This window comes from Lissotriton helveticus, chromosome 1_1 (assembly GCF_964261635.1).
Source record: "Lissotriton helveticus chromosome 1_1, aLisHel1.1, whole genome shotgun sequence".
In the NCBI taxonomy this organism is placed as follows: domain Eukaryota; kingdom Metazoa; phylum Chordata; class Amphibia; order Caudata; family Salamandridae; genus Lissotriton; species Lissotriton helveticus.
The window spans coordinates 1051784329-1051799729 of NC_136057.1; the positions used below are offsets into that span (position 1 = coordinate 1051784329).

Consider the following 15401-nt stretch of genomic DNA (forward strand, 5'->3'; position numbering starts at 1 on the left):
CTATGTTTTCAAAATAATGTCGGAGTCTGATGTTTCTGACCAATTTGAATGTGCTCACTTCAAGCTCTAACGTGTTGGTTTGTGTAGTTGGTACGAAAGTTTGTCCCTTCTGTAATACTCGTAATTCTTCCCGTGACAGTTCTATGGAAGAAATATTTATCACCAAATTGTCAACGGTATTCATCTCCGACGGTAAGGTTTCTTGGCTTTTGGCAATTCTTTTACCACCTCTGCGGGTTTTTCCCCTCCTGGATCTGTAGTTTGATTTGAACCCTCCTCTAAAAAATGAACCGTGGATGTAGAGGTGCCTGGTTGTTGCTCAGTGGGTGTCACCTCAGTTGAAGCCCTCGTTGTCTTAGTTGTTCTGTTATCTCCATCTGAGGAGGAAGTCTCATTCTCCAAGTAGGGATTATACGCTCGGTTGGGGCGTCGGCGGGCGTACACTTCTGCCCAAGTGTACACCTCGCCGAGCTTATAATCGATGGTGTCCCTTTTATATTTGCGTAGTTTCCGTTCTTGAGTTTCCCTTGTGTGTTTATCTAGTTGGGTATTCACGTCTTCCAACAAGGTTGCCAATTCAACGGGGTCCATGGCTTCGTCCAGTTCCGCCCTGATGGTTTTGATATCTTTGGTCAATTCTTCAAGTGATTTAGATAGTTCCTCCACTATCAAAAGTATTAAATCTAACGAACATTTGTTGAGGATAGCAAACCATCTCTCAACAAATTTCGCGTTGTTTTTGCACAAAAGAGGTTTTAGGGGAACCCGTAGGCCCCTGGGGATTCGCTGGGCGCGATGGTACCGCACCAACGTTGATGCGTGTAGTTTCTGATTACATTCCTTTTTCAACAAGTAGAGTAATTGTTTTAAGTTGCTTTCAGGGCTGCGAGTGCTAGCAGCTGCTATAACTTCCTCCTGGATCATCTCATAAATTTTATCTGCGTCCCCCGCCGAGAAGGCGAAGGTGTCTGCTTTTAAATCAGTCATGCTGGTTATGCTTTCGTAATTCATTTTTAAACCAAATGGCGTGCTAAATCCTTGGACAGAAAAGGGTAGAATCCAACTAAAAGATGCAGGACTTGCACAGCGGTAATTCAGTGATTATAGTCAATAGTAAACTTTATAGCGTGCGAGCAGGGTTGGGCGCTGTCTGTACCTCCCAGCGAAACTGAAAACTAATACAAAGCTCCTCCCTATGGAAGGAGACACCCTGTTGCACCGCTCTGTGGTTCAGACTAAAAAGTCTAACTGTTTAATCATCAACGTTACTTCTCATCTTGGGGTTCCAAAAAATATTTAATTGTTCATCAAAGTTTCCATAACATGTAGGTTACTGATTGTACATCCAACGTTAGCATCATCAGATATAATTCCTTCCCCAATGCATTTCGGGCTAATATGTAAGCCCTTCCTCAGGGGACAACTCTACAAAAAAAGGAACAAATCAACATGTCACTGTGTGTGCTCAAACCATTCAGGTGCACACATTATCACATATCACTGTGTTTGTGACCGGTATTTAAAAATAATCAAAAAAGGTGCCCGAATGTTCTGGTGAAAGCCAACACTCATGCGTGTGTTGTTTGTTTAAAAGTATAATCTTCAGTCGGAAAAAAGATGGTGTTTTGATGAAGATCCATCAAGCCAATAAACGTGAAAAAGAGTCAAGGTAGAAGCCACCTTATACCCCGATCACCGGACCGTGAACTTAAAAGTGATCTAGGCCGTTAAACATGCATTAACGTGAGCAGTATACTCACGGACTGTTTCAACAAGCTTTGACGCTGTCTCTGTAACAGAACAGCGCGTGTTAACCAAGGAACGTTAACTTCGTTTCTACATCTGATAACGTGGTCTCATGCGAGACTCACTTTTAAATACCGGTCACAAACACAGTGATATGTGATAATGTGTGCACCTGAATGGTTTGAGCACACACAGTGACATGTTGATTTGTTCCTTTTTTTGTAGAGTTGTCCCCTGAGGAAGGGCTTACATATTAGCCCGAAATGCATTGGGGAAGGAATTATATCTGATGATGCTAACGTTGGATGTACAATCAGTAACCTACATGTTATGGAAACTTTGATGAACAATTAAATATTTTTTGGAACCCCAAGATGAGAAGTAACGTTGATGATTAAACAGTTAGACTTTTTAGTCTGAACCACAGAGCGGTGCAACAGGGTGTCTCCTTCCATAGGGAGGAGCTTTGTATTAGTTTTCAGTTTCGCTGGGAGGTACAGACAGCGCCCAACCCTGCTCGCACGCTATAAAGTTTACTATTGACTATAATCACTGAATTACCGCTGTGCAAGTCCTGCATCTTTTAGTTGGATTCTACCCTTTTCTGTCCAAGGATTTAGCACGCCATTTGGTTTAAAAATGAATTACGAAAGCATAACCAGCATGACTGATTTAAAAGCAGACACCTTCGCCTTCTCGGCGGGGGACGCAGATAAAATTTATGAGATGATCCAGGAGGAAGTTATAGCAGCTGCTAGCACTCGCAGCCCTGAAAGCAACTTAAAACAATTACTCTACTTGTTGAAAAAGGAATGTAATCAGAAACTACACGCATCAACGTTGGTGCGGTACCATCGCGCCCAGCGAATCCCCAGGGGCCTACGGGTTCCCCTAAAACCTCTTTTGTGCAAAAACAACGCGAAATTTGTTGAGAGATGGTTTGCTATCCTCAACAAATGTTCGTTAGATTTAATACTTTTGATAGTGGAGGAACTATCTAAATCACTTGAAGAATTGACCAAAGATATCAAAACCATCAGGGCGGAACTGGACGAAGCCATGGACCCCGTTGAATTGGCAACCTTGTTGGAAGACGTGAATACCCAACTAGATAAACACACAAGGGAAACTCAAGAACGGAAACTACGCAAATATAAAAGGGACACCATCGATTATAAGCTCGGCGAGGTGTACACTTGGGCAGAAGTGTACGCCCGCCGACGCCCCAACCGAGCGTATAATCCCTACTTGGAGAATGAGACTTCCTCCTCAGATGGAGATAACAGAACAACTAAGACAACGAGGGCTTCAACTGAGGTGACACCCACTGAGCAACAACCAGGCACCTCTACATCCACGGTTCATTTTTTAGAGGAGGGTTCAAATCAAACTACAGATCCAGGAGGGGAAAAACCCGCAGAGGTGGTAAAAGAATTGCCAAAAGCCAAGAAACCTTACCGTCGGAGATGAATACCGTTGACAATTTGGTGATAAATATTTCTTCCATAGAACTGTCACGGGAAGAATTACGAGTATTACAGAAGGGACAAACTTTCGTACCAACTACACAAACCAACACGTTAGAGCTTGAAGTGAGCACATTCAAATTGGTCAGAAACATCAGACTCCGACATTATTTTGAAAACATAGTCACCGTAGCAGACACTGATGATGACATGTTAAGAGGGCTTCGACCACGCAGTACATTCATGGCTCCTGTCAGTCACAAAATCATTGATGTATTCGAGAGCATGGTGAAAAATGATCTATTGAAATTGCCCTTTCAAACCAAAGCAAAACGTGAAAATTTGACGAAAACGGAAAAAAACACGTTACGTAAAATTGCGAACAATCCCAACATAGTATGTCAGACAGCTGATAAAGGTGGTGCGTTAGTCATCATGGACGCCAAATTTTACCAAGAGGAAGTATTGATTCACACGAGCGATCATAACACTTATGCCTCATTGAACGCTGACCCAACCAAGGAATTCTTGATGACATTACTTGATATCATCAACAAAGCATTTGACCAAGGAACCATCAACGATCGGACACGACGTTACCTCACACCGGAGAACCCAAAACCACCAACGTTGTACATGTTGCCCAAGATGCACAAGCATCCAACTAGACCCCCGTTTAGACCGATAGTGTCCACGAAGGGATCCATACACGAACACATTGGGACATTTTTGGACAGATACTTGCAACCATTCGTATTGAACACCAGGTCACACATAAGGGATACAACAGATTTCCTGGTGAAATTGGAAGAAGTGATAAAAACATCCCAAGATGAAGATTTACTCATGTGTACAGTGGACGTCTGTTCACTCTACACTTCAATACCGCATGACATGGGCATCACGGCCATTGAACAAGAACTGGCAAATTCAGATCTGGATCCAGACATGAAAATTTTGATCATGGAATTAATGATTTTTACACTCTTCCATAGCTATTTCACAGTGTTCAACCAATGGTTTCACCAACTGAATGGGACAGCCATGGGAAATTGTGCCGCGCCGTCCTATGCGAATATCGTGATGAAAGCGTTTGAAGAAACACACATCCTCAACCAGAATACCTGGTTAAGACATGGGAACATCTTCTTGAGATTTATTGATGACATTTTTATTCTTTGGAAGGGAACAGAGTTGGAGTTAACAGAATTTCTCAACACATGGAATGGCATTAACCAGCGAATACAATTCACTTGGAACATGGATAGAACGTGTATACATTTCTTGGATGTGGAGATACAATGCAACAACAGAAATTGGAACACCTCGATATTTCGGAAGCCTACAGATAGGAACTCACTTTTACATCACCAGAGTTTTCACAGACCCGGGCTAAAGCAGAATTTACCCCTATCGCAACTGATGCGAGTGAAAAGAATAGTATCTTCGGAAGATACTTGCAAACAGGAAGTAACCACCACGGTGGAAAGATTCAAAAACCGTGGTTACCCACAACAAATCTTAGATACAGCAGTCAGCAAAGTTGGAGACATGAAAAGAGAAGATTTGCTACAACCAACCGTCAAACCAGTTAACACCAGGATGGTGGTGGTCTCCAAATACAGCATTTTGAGTAACTGCTACAAGAACATTATTCGCAAACATTGGGCACTGTTGAAATTTGAACCAGATTTCAGAGGCATCTTTGATCAACCACCTATGTTTGCATACACCAGGGGTCGTAATCTGAAGGAAATTCTGAAGAAATCTACCACAGAAGGTGAATCCACCACATTCAAAGGGTTACGTCCTTGTTACAATTGCAGCAATTGCAACAATTGCATCCTTGGGAACACCATCAGTCACCCCATGAAGGGTTATCCCGTGAAATTAAAAGTGAATGCAACCTGCAACTCAGCCAATCTAATTTACATGCTTAAGTGCCCATGTGGAAAGTGTTACATTGGACATACGGAGAGGAAGATCAGGACTCGTTTACTTGAGCATAAGAGCAATATAAGAACAGGAAACTTGAAATCTACTGTTGCAGCACATTTCGTAGAACAAAAACATTCTGTAGCTCAACTTAAATTTGTCATACTTGAACAAATCACCCCCACTCACAACAACAAAGAGACATTGCTAAAAAGAGAAAACTTTTGGATTCGCTACATGGCATCGATGCAGCCACACGGTCTGAATGATCGAATTGAGTTTTTATGTTATCTGTAACCAGTTATGTTTATGCATATACATTGTGTTTCTGAAGCTTATCCTATGTGACCATGTTTTCTTTCACTTTTATTTTTCGCGTACACTTGGAATGCCTCACCCAATATGGCCGCCGCGTTTTTCGTTTGCACTGGTCTTTATTAGTCCGTTTTCACTTTTCACTCTAATGCATGAGCCGGTAAAAACTGCACCCAGTGAGAACACCGTCGGGGTTCCCGACACATTGACGGCTATGCGCGCTTTGAAACGCAGCACCGAGTAAGTACTCTCGCATGAGACCACGTTATCAGATGTAGAAACGAAGTTAACGTTCCTTGGTTAACACGCGCTGTTCTGTTACAGAGACAGCGTCAAAGCTTGTTGAAACAGTCCGTGAGTATACTGCTCACGTTAATGCATGTTTAACGGCCTAGATCACTTTTAAGTTCACGGTCCGGTGATCGGGGTATAAGGTGGCTTCTACCTTGACTCTTTTTCACGTTTATTGGCTTGATGGATCTTCATCAAAACACCATCTTTTTTCCGACTGAAGATTATACTTTTAAACAAACAACACACGCATGAGTGTTGGCTTTCACCAGAACATTCGGGCACCTTTTTTGATTATTTTTAAATACCGGTCACAAACACAGTGATATGTGATAATGTGTGCACCTGAATGGTTTGAGCACACACAGTGACATGTTGATTTGTTCCTTTTTTTGTAGAGTTGTCCCCTGAGGAAGGGCTTACATATTAGCCCGAAATGCATTGGGGAAGGAATTATATCTGATGATGCTAACGTTGGATGTACAATCAGTAACCTACATGTTATGGAAACTTTGATGAACAATTAAATATTTTTTGGAACCCCAAGATGAGAAGTAACGTTGATGATTAAACAGTTAGACTTTTTAGTCTGAACCACAGAGCGGTGCAACAGGGTGTCTCCTTCCATAGGGAGGAGCTTTGTATTATAATAAGTTTCTGTCATTGATTACACGTAATGTCCTGTTATGTATTTGTGCACTATGATGTATGATGATGAAGCTCTGCATAGAGAATGAAGTATTTCTAAGCAATCAGTGAGGCATAACATTGGAAGCTTTTCAGGAAAAGAAATAAAGCGATTTTTTTTTCTACTAAATTTAAGGACTGAGAGGTTTGAAAATATAATGTTACCTACTCTAAATATATAGAAGTATCTATGGAATGAGAGGTACTCTTCTTTTTCAGTCTAATGTGATCCTGCACCTCAAATCCTGAATTGGATCGCCCCGTTTATATACTGCACTTTCTAAAAGTGGCATTTCTAAAATAGTAATGTTAAATCCAACTTTACCAATAAAGAGGATTTATCATTTTCATTCCAAGGATATGAGACATGATGTAGCTACTCCTTTCTAATCAGGAATTACAGCTTAAAGGGCTATTTAGGAATGCCCAATTTTAACCTATGAAAGTAGTAGGCCTCACAGTAGTGAAAAACAAATGTGGGTGTTTGTCACTACCAGGACATGCAAAACTTAAAAGTACACATCCTACCTTTTACTTACACAACACCCAGCCCTATGGTCTACCTCGGGCCTGCCTTAGGATTGGCTTTTGTGCAATAAAAGTGGAGTTTAAGGCTTGGCAAGTAGTTTTAAATGCCAAGTCAAAGTGGCAGTAAACTGCACACACATGTCCTCCAATGGCAGGCCTTAGACAGGTTTGAAAGACCACTTGTGTGGATGAAACAATCAGTGCGGCACACCCACTGGTCGCATTTAGGTTACAGCACCTGGAAGTGGTTAATTTGTAAAATAAAAAGTGCTGTGGCTCTCCTCAGGAGGCAGCGCTAACAAGAGAAATGTGCTGGTGCAAACTGCCTACTGACTAGAGCCATGGCACTTATTAACCTGGAGAGGACTAGGCCTAATAGGTAAAGCTGCCGATTTCGGAGCCGGGGAACCAGGTTCTGGTCTCGGCGTGTCTCAACATCCTGTGAGTCTGGGTAAAATCATGTGCCTTCTAAATAAGTGTGTCCTTAACTGGTGTTATAAGCACCGGTGCAGAGGATTAGGTGCTGAGTACCATAAAGCATTGGCTCAAATTAAGCACTGGGTCCTGGGTCTATGGTATACAACTTTACAAGAGACTTACAGGTAAACTAAATATGACAGTTGTGTATACACCAATGTTACAATGTTTAGGGGAGAAGCACATACACAGTGGTAAAGTGATCAGAGTCCTATGGCCAACAAAAATAATCTGTAAAACGTTTGGAGGAAGACCACCTTAAGGATGGCAGGTCTATCAATAGGGAAGACAAGAAGTTTTGTAATATGAGCTTACGGGGATTGCAAAGATGTGAACGCTCTCATAAGCATTGACAATTTAGCAGATTTGCCAAACAAATCTGTGTGGGAAACCAATCCAGCATCATAGGTTTTGCATGGACAAAAACCTTGCAAAAATTTCACTTTACCACATCCAAGACCTGATAGGGATCTTGGTGCCATTCTTGGAGTTTACAAGATTATCTCTCTTGGAGAAGGCATCAGCAGGCCTCCCGCGAGTAAAAAGGGAAGAACATTCTAGGTGAGCCTATTACTCTAGACCCTCTCAGTACAGACCTGTGAATCACACCTTGGGGTGAAGTGCCCATTGCGGTATCAGTGCATGATAGAGTGGTTATATTCCCCAATGCTTGAGTGTAAAAAATAAGTTTCAGGGACCTCCTCAGGAGGCCACCGCAGCTTGCACCAACCATGCCACCACCAACACTGCCAATGGCAGTACCTACACAAATACTAAGCCTCATACTGCTACAAGTGTGACAATTCAAACTTCTTGAGTCCCTCAAAGCTATAAGAATGGCTGGGGCGGCAGGGTAAAAATAGTTTTTAATCTCTATTGAATTAAGAAACAACTGTTGTTCTCTGTTGCTCAGCTTATCTCTAGATGATACAAACAGTGATGCCATGTGGCAACTTTCATAAGTGCCAGTGATGACAATAAAGTGCCAGTGTTGACCACAGGAAACTCAAACTACCGCACAAATTAAACACTGATATTACTGCCTGTATCTCTTAGTCATCTGTCCCTGTCACCTCACCTTCTCCTCTCTTTGGGGTTTTAGAATGTCCCCTGACGCTGGCTGCCCAGTTGGACAACAGCGCTGATGTTATCAAGGCCCTGCGGAGTGGAGGAGCGCACTTGGACTTCCGAACCCGAGAGGGACTCACCGCTTTGCACAAAGCTGCACGCTGCAGGAACCACCTGGTGCTGATGGTGAGTATGAAATAACAAGAATGCACATATGTACATGGTGTACTTGTATAGGTTGAACTCATCTGAGAGTCAATGGTGCGCTTGTTGAGAAGATTCTCATAGAAGATCTGAGAATAACACATGAAGACACATACCCATTACCAACACATACATTCACTCATTGACTGTATGCACAAATGCTCATTCATAAATACACCCACTCATGCACCCAACATTTATAAAAGCGTAACGGGCCCCAGCAGTGATCTCAGGTGATGGGAGGGAAGCCTCTGTCATTCCTGGAGAAGTATAACTTCTGCTTCTTCTCATTGGCTGACTGTGTTATGGGTCAGTAAGTGAGAAGAGGCACAAGCTCCATTTACTTTTTTATTGACCAATCCAAAATGGCAGGCGCCAATTGGATCTGCAAAAAAACGAAATATTGAGTATGCCAAAGCTCTTTGGATGGAGTGGAGTGCCTGGCAGCAAATGTTAGATACTGTGCACTCTCAAATAAGTGTGTGAAAAGGAAACAATGCCTGTAAATGGGGGGACTTGGTTTGGTGGGAAGGAACAACCAAGAAGTGGGTGGTGGGGCAGCAATGGGATGAGGATAAAATAATGTCAGGAGGAGCAAAGCAGTACACGAGGGAAGAAAAAACACAGAACAAAGAAGGAGGAGCTGAAGAGAGAGAGCAGCAGTGGAGGGACAGAGCAACACAGCACACTCCAGAATGTTTGGTGGTGAGAAGCAGCACACAAGGCTGAGCTAGAAAACATATGCACTCTCATGGAGTTCTAAAAGATAAAAAAAAAGGCATGAGCAAACTTAATAGGTCTCTCCTATGAGAGATCTATTAACTTTGTCAATTTTTTAGGCATATTGAACAGCAGCACAGCTGCTGCGCAGCATGTTTGAAAGTAAAACCTTTTTTAAAGTGCTATGATGCAGCCAGCATTGACCAAGCCATAGCTTGTGTTTCAATTTACCTTCAACCATGCTGCACATCGGCCATGGTGCTGTATCACATGGATAAAAAACATTGTCAAACACAATCCATAGGTGAGAGTTATTGACTTTGCCATACTTGCCGCAGTCCTTCTCGAGTGAGATTCTCCATATTATGGGGCAGACTCTGCCCCAGGTCTACTTGAGGCAACAGTTTGTCTGGAAATATAAAATGTTGCTTGTAGCCCTATGAGTTGAAGTGGAGCCTCTCCCACAGTAGCTTGGAAGTATGAGACTCTGTGGGTGAAGCATGACCACCAAGGACACCATCACTGTGTCGCTGGTGACCCAAATATATCAATATATAAGTAGACACGACCCTAAAATTAAATAAACATGGGCAGCTGGTACACCTGCAATTTCAGCATTAAGTCCCAGAAGAAGCAAAGGTGCTGCTCGGATTCAGCCCGACACAAGCATGTGCCCAAAACCCCCATAGGGCTGTGCTTACTGTTCATAAATGAATTATAATCATGGGGTATGGAGGCAAATTAGTGCGCCTCCGTGCGTCTGACATGTAACAGGAAGACAGCAGGAGTGACGCACCCCTTCATTGCCGACACCTTCAATGCGGCTCTGGTATAACTGACTCTGTAGAAATACAAGACTTTCTGGTTGGAGCACAGGCTTTAAGTGTTCGGTTTGTGCAATTGTAGCGTGCTCCTGTGGTATCACTCTCTCCCCCTTGGAGTGTTGTACATGAAGATTTTGAAGCGTCCTCTGTGTAGGGGACGACCCACTGGGCACAACTTTTTACCGCTTATATGCGTGTAACTTTTGAATTTTTTTTTTGATCCAATCAAGGTGAAATGTTCATAAGTGGTATATTTATTCGAAGATAATTGTTGTCATTAACTTCATAATTAAATTCGTATTGACAATATTCACATGATTTTATAATCCGTAGATTTTTTCAAAAAACGTTCCCGATGCATTTCGTGCACATAGTGCACTTCTTCAGGGGTAAGGAAAGGAGTGGGAATGGGTACGAGCAAGGTCTCACACGGACGGGCTCCCCCGCCTCCCAACCCAACTCGAGACTTTCCGCCGTACCTGTAACAGCCACGCTCCTCTGGGAATGTGGTTCGGTGAATCGTGGGGTCATTGGCCTCCAGGCTCTGCCGGTCCTCGCTCGATACTCTGCTCTCTTGGAGTGCCATATTCCTCCTCCTTTCTTGACTCTCCTGAGTCACAGTCTTCCCTCCTCCGCTCTTGCGAAAACGCCACCAGAACTGCTCCCGACTGCTCTCTGGTGTCTGTGAACGCCAACTGTTGTACTTCCTCCTCTTTTTCCAAAGGCAGGCCACTGACGTTCATGAAGGGCGAGGCCTCGTTGAACTGACAAGCCCAGTTAAAGGCGCCAACTTCATTTTCTTCTTCCGTGGTTGTCCTTGGGAGTGAGCTTTCCCTGCTCCATTCATCCTGTGGGGAACGGACACAATGAGGTGATGGAGGTATTGCTGCCCACCATTCCCTACCGGGGACAGCTGGAGAGGCTGGCGGGCTCGTCCTGTCACAAATACAAATGCAAGAAACACTATGTGTAATACCATTGCAAGATGACCATCTGGTGCTATATTAAATTGTGTTTGTTATTGCTAGCGTATGCCTGCCACGTTTAGGCGGAATCATGTTTCTTCTTTTACTTTTCTTATGTTATAATTTGTATATGGTTAAGTTGTGTGTGTTGTATTGGGGTTATGTGAGTGGGTGAATGCAAGAATAGGTCAGTGGGTGGATGAATGGATTCATGAGTGTAATGATGAGTAACAGATTATTTATATGATGACTTATTGAATGCTGAAACAGATCAATGACAAATGAGGCACTTTTAAGCCAGACCCTTTTTGTGTGTTCACCATCATGTTTTTAGGTCGAGCCTAGACATCGCTTGTGCTGTCTGGAAGATCTGTTGTATGTACTTTGTGGGCTATGGATATAAGCCCCAGGACTTGTCTGCTTCCACTTTTGCTTAGGGACTTTTTTCTGTTCAACTGCCTCTATTTAAATGTCTTAATAGAACACGACCGGTAGAGGTCAGTAAAATACCAGAATTGCTTTCTGCTTAGGGACTTTCTTGTATTATTTTTCCGGCAACTGCCTCTATTTAACTTTCTTGATAGAAAAGACCAGCAAAGGTCAGTAAAACACCAGAATCACATTAGCATTCCCTAGATTTCAGGCCATAGAAACTTGTCTTCCACAAGCACCCATAGACAATAATATTTTTTTCAAATCTTGTATTTTCGGTGATATGACCACCGAAGGCCCCGATTTTATATTAAATACAGAGCTTTGGACTATACCATTTCCTGCTGATAGGCAATATTTCTCTCAGTGTGTTCCCATACCTGGTGTGTTCCACAGTTTGGTACATACTTTACATCCATATTAAAGAACAGTAGATGTTTACGTAAAAGATCAGATGAACTCAGTATGAGGATAGGATCCTATAGTACATGTAGATAAACATTTTCCAATATCAATTTAAACATTTTTTTACAGGAATGCAATCTGTTATCAAAAATAAAGACTTAAGAGATTCAAATAATGATCAGCATAACGGACAAGGAAAAAGGTATGAATTACCAAAGTGTGATGTGTTACCAAAGTGAAATATATAGGACATGATACTTAGTTAACCGATGTACGTGAGATCACATAAACGTGTGCATTTACTCTATCAAATACATCGCGCTGTAACGCGATTAAAATGTGCATAAAAAAGTGCTCAGGTTTCTTACCTTTAAATCATGCAAAAGGAGTGCTAAAATGTGTCTCTCGTGTTCTAACCGGGTTCCGAAATCACACGATCGATAACAAAACCATCGTATATCTAGATGTCCAACTCACACGAAACAGAGACAAGATCGAAACGACAGACCGGAACAATTTGCTCCACTACAAAAGTTTTCACCAAACATCTCTGAAGTACAATCTCCCTATATCACAACTATATAGAGTGAAAAGAATAGTATCTGAGGAACACGAATTACAAAGACAACTGCAAAATATGATCACAAGGTTTGAAGAAAGAGAATACCCGAAACCTATTTTGGAAAAAGCAGTAGAAAAGTGCACAACCAAAACTAGAAAAGATCTTTTACAAACTGTTCCAAAACAAGAAACACTGAAAACAGTGATAGTATCCAAATTTTCGACTATGAGCCACCACTACAAGAAAATAATCAAAAAACATTGGACATTACTTACAAATGAACCAGATTTTCAAAACTTTATTGCTCATCAACCCACATTGGATATACCAGAAGCAAAAACCTACAAGACATCCTAAAACAAAAGGGAGACACAGAAACAGGCAATTACAAAGGAACTATACCTTGTTATAATTGCAGTTGTTGCAATAACATAATAAAGGGCAACACCGTGACACATCCAATGAGAGGGACACCCATCAAATTAAAGACCACAGCGACCTGTGATTCTCAACATGTAATATATTATCTAAAATGTCCATGTGGACTCATTTATGTGGGCAAAACGATCAGAAAAATTAAAAAACCAATATCAGAACATAAGAGCAATATAAGAACCAACAACTTGAGATCTAGTGTGGCCACACATTTCAATGAGAGACAACACAACATTAGCCAACTAAAATTTGCGGTATTGGAAACCATTGTTAAAACCCCAGGCAGAGACCTGAACCAAACACTATTACAACGAGAAAAGCATTGGATATACTTTTTGAATGCCATGAAACCAAATGGGCTCAATGACAGAGTAGAATTCTCTTGCTACTTATAGATCATGGACTTTATTTAACAATTTTTGAACTTTACTCGCTACAGCAGTTTATTACAAACTGCTCAACAAGACTGTTAACCGACAATTGCACTTGCACTATTATTCATATGTTTTATGTTGTACAATTTCAGATTGACCTGAATGATTACATTACCACCTATCACATTGATTGATTTCCATAACACAACACCCATTTACGCACCTTGTTAATATTACCCTTCCAATATGGCACTCATAGCAAATTAATACAGATTCCTCTTTAAAACACTTTAATGCACGCATTTTACCTTTTTAAGATGGCGTTCACTTTGAATCACCACCCTTTAGTCTTATATTGGTTTCCTAACACACTCATCACGGATGAACTGCAGGTTCCATTAAGGAACCCAGCCAGAACACGGAAGACACCAGCTAGCGTTCCTTACGCATGAATTATAAGTAAGAGATTTGACACGAGCACTTTGTCACCCTTTAAGACAGTTCTCATAGTGAATCAACACAGATACTCGTTTAAACACATTAATGCATGCATTCCACCACTTCAAGATGGCGCCCACTTTGAATCATCACCCCTTAGTCCTCTATTTATCTCCAAACATACCCATCACGGATGAACTGCGGGCTCGTTTTCGGAACCCGGTTAGAACACGAGAGACACCTTTTAGCACTCCTTTTGCATGATTTAAAGGTAAGAAACCTGAGCACTTTTTTATGCACATTTTAATCGCGTTACAGCGCGATGTATTTGATAGAGTAAATGCACGCGTTTATGTGATCTCACGTACATCGGTTAACTAACTATCATGTCCTATACATTTCACTTTGGTAACACATCACACTTTGGTAATTCATACCTTTTTCCTTGTCCGTTATGCTGATCATTATTTGAATCTCTTAAGTCTTTATTTTTGATAACAGATTGCATTGGAAAATGTTTATCTACATGTACTATAGGATCCTATCCTCATACTGAGTTCATCTGATCTTTCACGTTTAGATTCCCCTGAAGAAGTGCACTATGTGCACGAAATGCATCGGGAACGTTTTTTGAAAAAATCTACGGATTATAAAATCATGCGAATATTGTCAATACAAATTTAATTATGAAGTTAATGACAACAATTACCTTCGAATAAATATACCACTTATGAAAATTTCACCTTGATTGGATCAAATATTTTTTCCAAAGTTACACGCATATAAGCGGTAAAAAGTTGTGCCCAGTGGGTCGTCCCCTACACAGAGGACGCTTCAAAATAACTGACTCTGTCACAGCTGAGCCGGGGTGCCAGGTTAGTGTCCACTAAAGGTGTTCATGGGGTGTGCGCCAACACCTTAAAACAAGAGGAAAATCCGAGGAATCAAGAAAAGCTACCAGGCTGAAGTGCGTCTCTGCAGGGTAGATTGTGAGTTGCCACTCTACTGTGTGTCCTGCCAACTCCAGGCTACAAGCGCGTCCTCTCTTGGACATCTGTGAAGTGAAATCCAATTTGGAAATTTAGGCAAACCAAGACTATTGCTTACAAAATGCATTGGGTTTGGAGGACTGTTGAGGATTGGGACATGGCGTCCCCAATCACAACGCATCAAATAGTAACCTAACCCGCACGTCTCATTTTGCAACCACCTCTCGTGGGCGCATAGCCTTAGTACACATATCAGGCAGTGCCTGATAACTTAGTTCAGAGTCGGCAGATAATTGGAAAAAACTAGACAGCTAAATAGTGGTCGACGAGGAATAAAGGAAGGGAAAAAACAAGCAACAGCGGCAGAAGCAATGGGGGAAGCAACAAAAAAAGAGAGAAAAAGGTACCTGAATCCGAGCCCAAGCAGCAAAAGGGCACTTACAAAGATATTAATCAGTACTTGGTCCATGCTCCTTTGAAGAGACAAACACTCAAAAAGAGAAAATGAAACCGGCACGCGTTGACCAATGAGAAGCAATG

At 41.8% G+C, this 15401-nt stretch overlaps 1 protein-coding gene across 1 annotated transcript in view; it reads left to right on the plus strand.

Annotated features, from left to right (window-relative positions):
- SHANK3 (SH3 and multiple ankyrin repeat domains 3) overlaps window positions 1–15401 on the plus strand; it is a 2381185-nt gene that overhangs the window by 1078348 nt on the left and 1287436 nt on the right. Inside the window, exon 7 of the mRNA XM_078677930.1 lies at window positions 8548–8699. Coding sequence (XP_078534056.1) covers window positions 8548–8699 — 152 coding nt within the window. The remainder of the gene's footprint in view (window positions 1–8547; window positions 8700–15401) is intronic.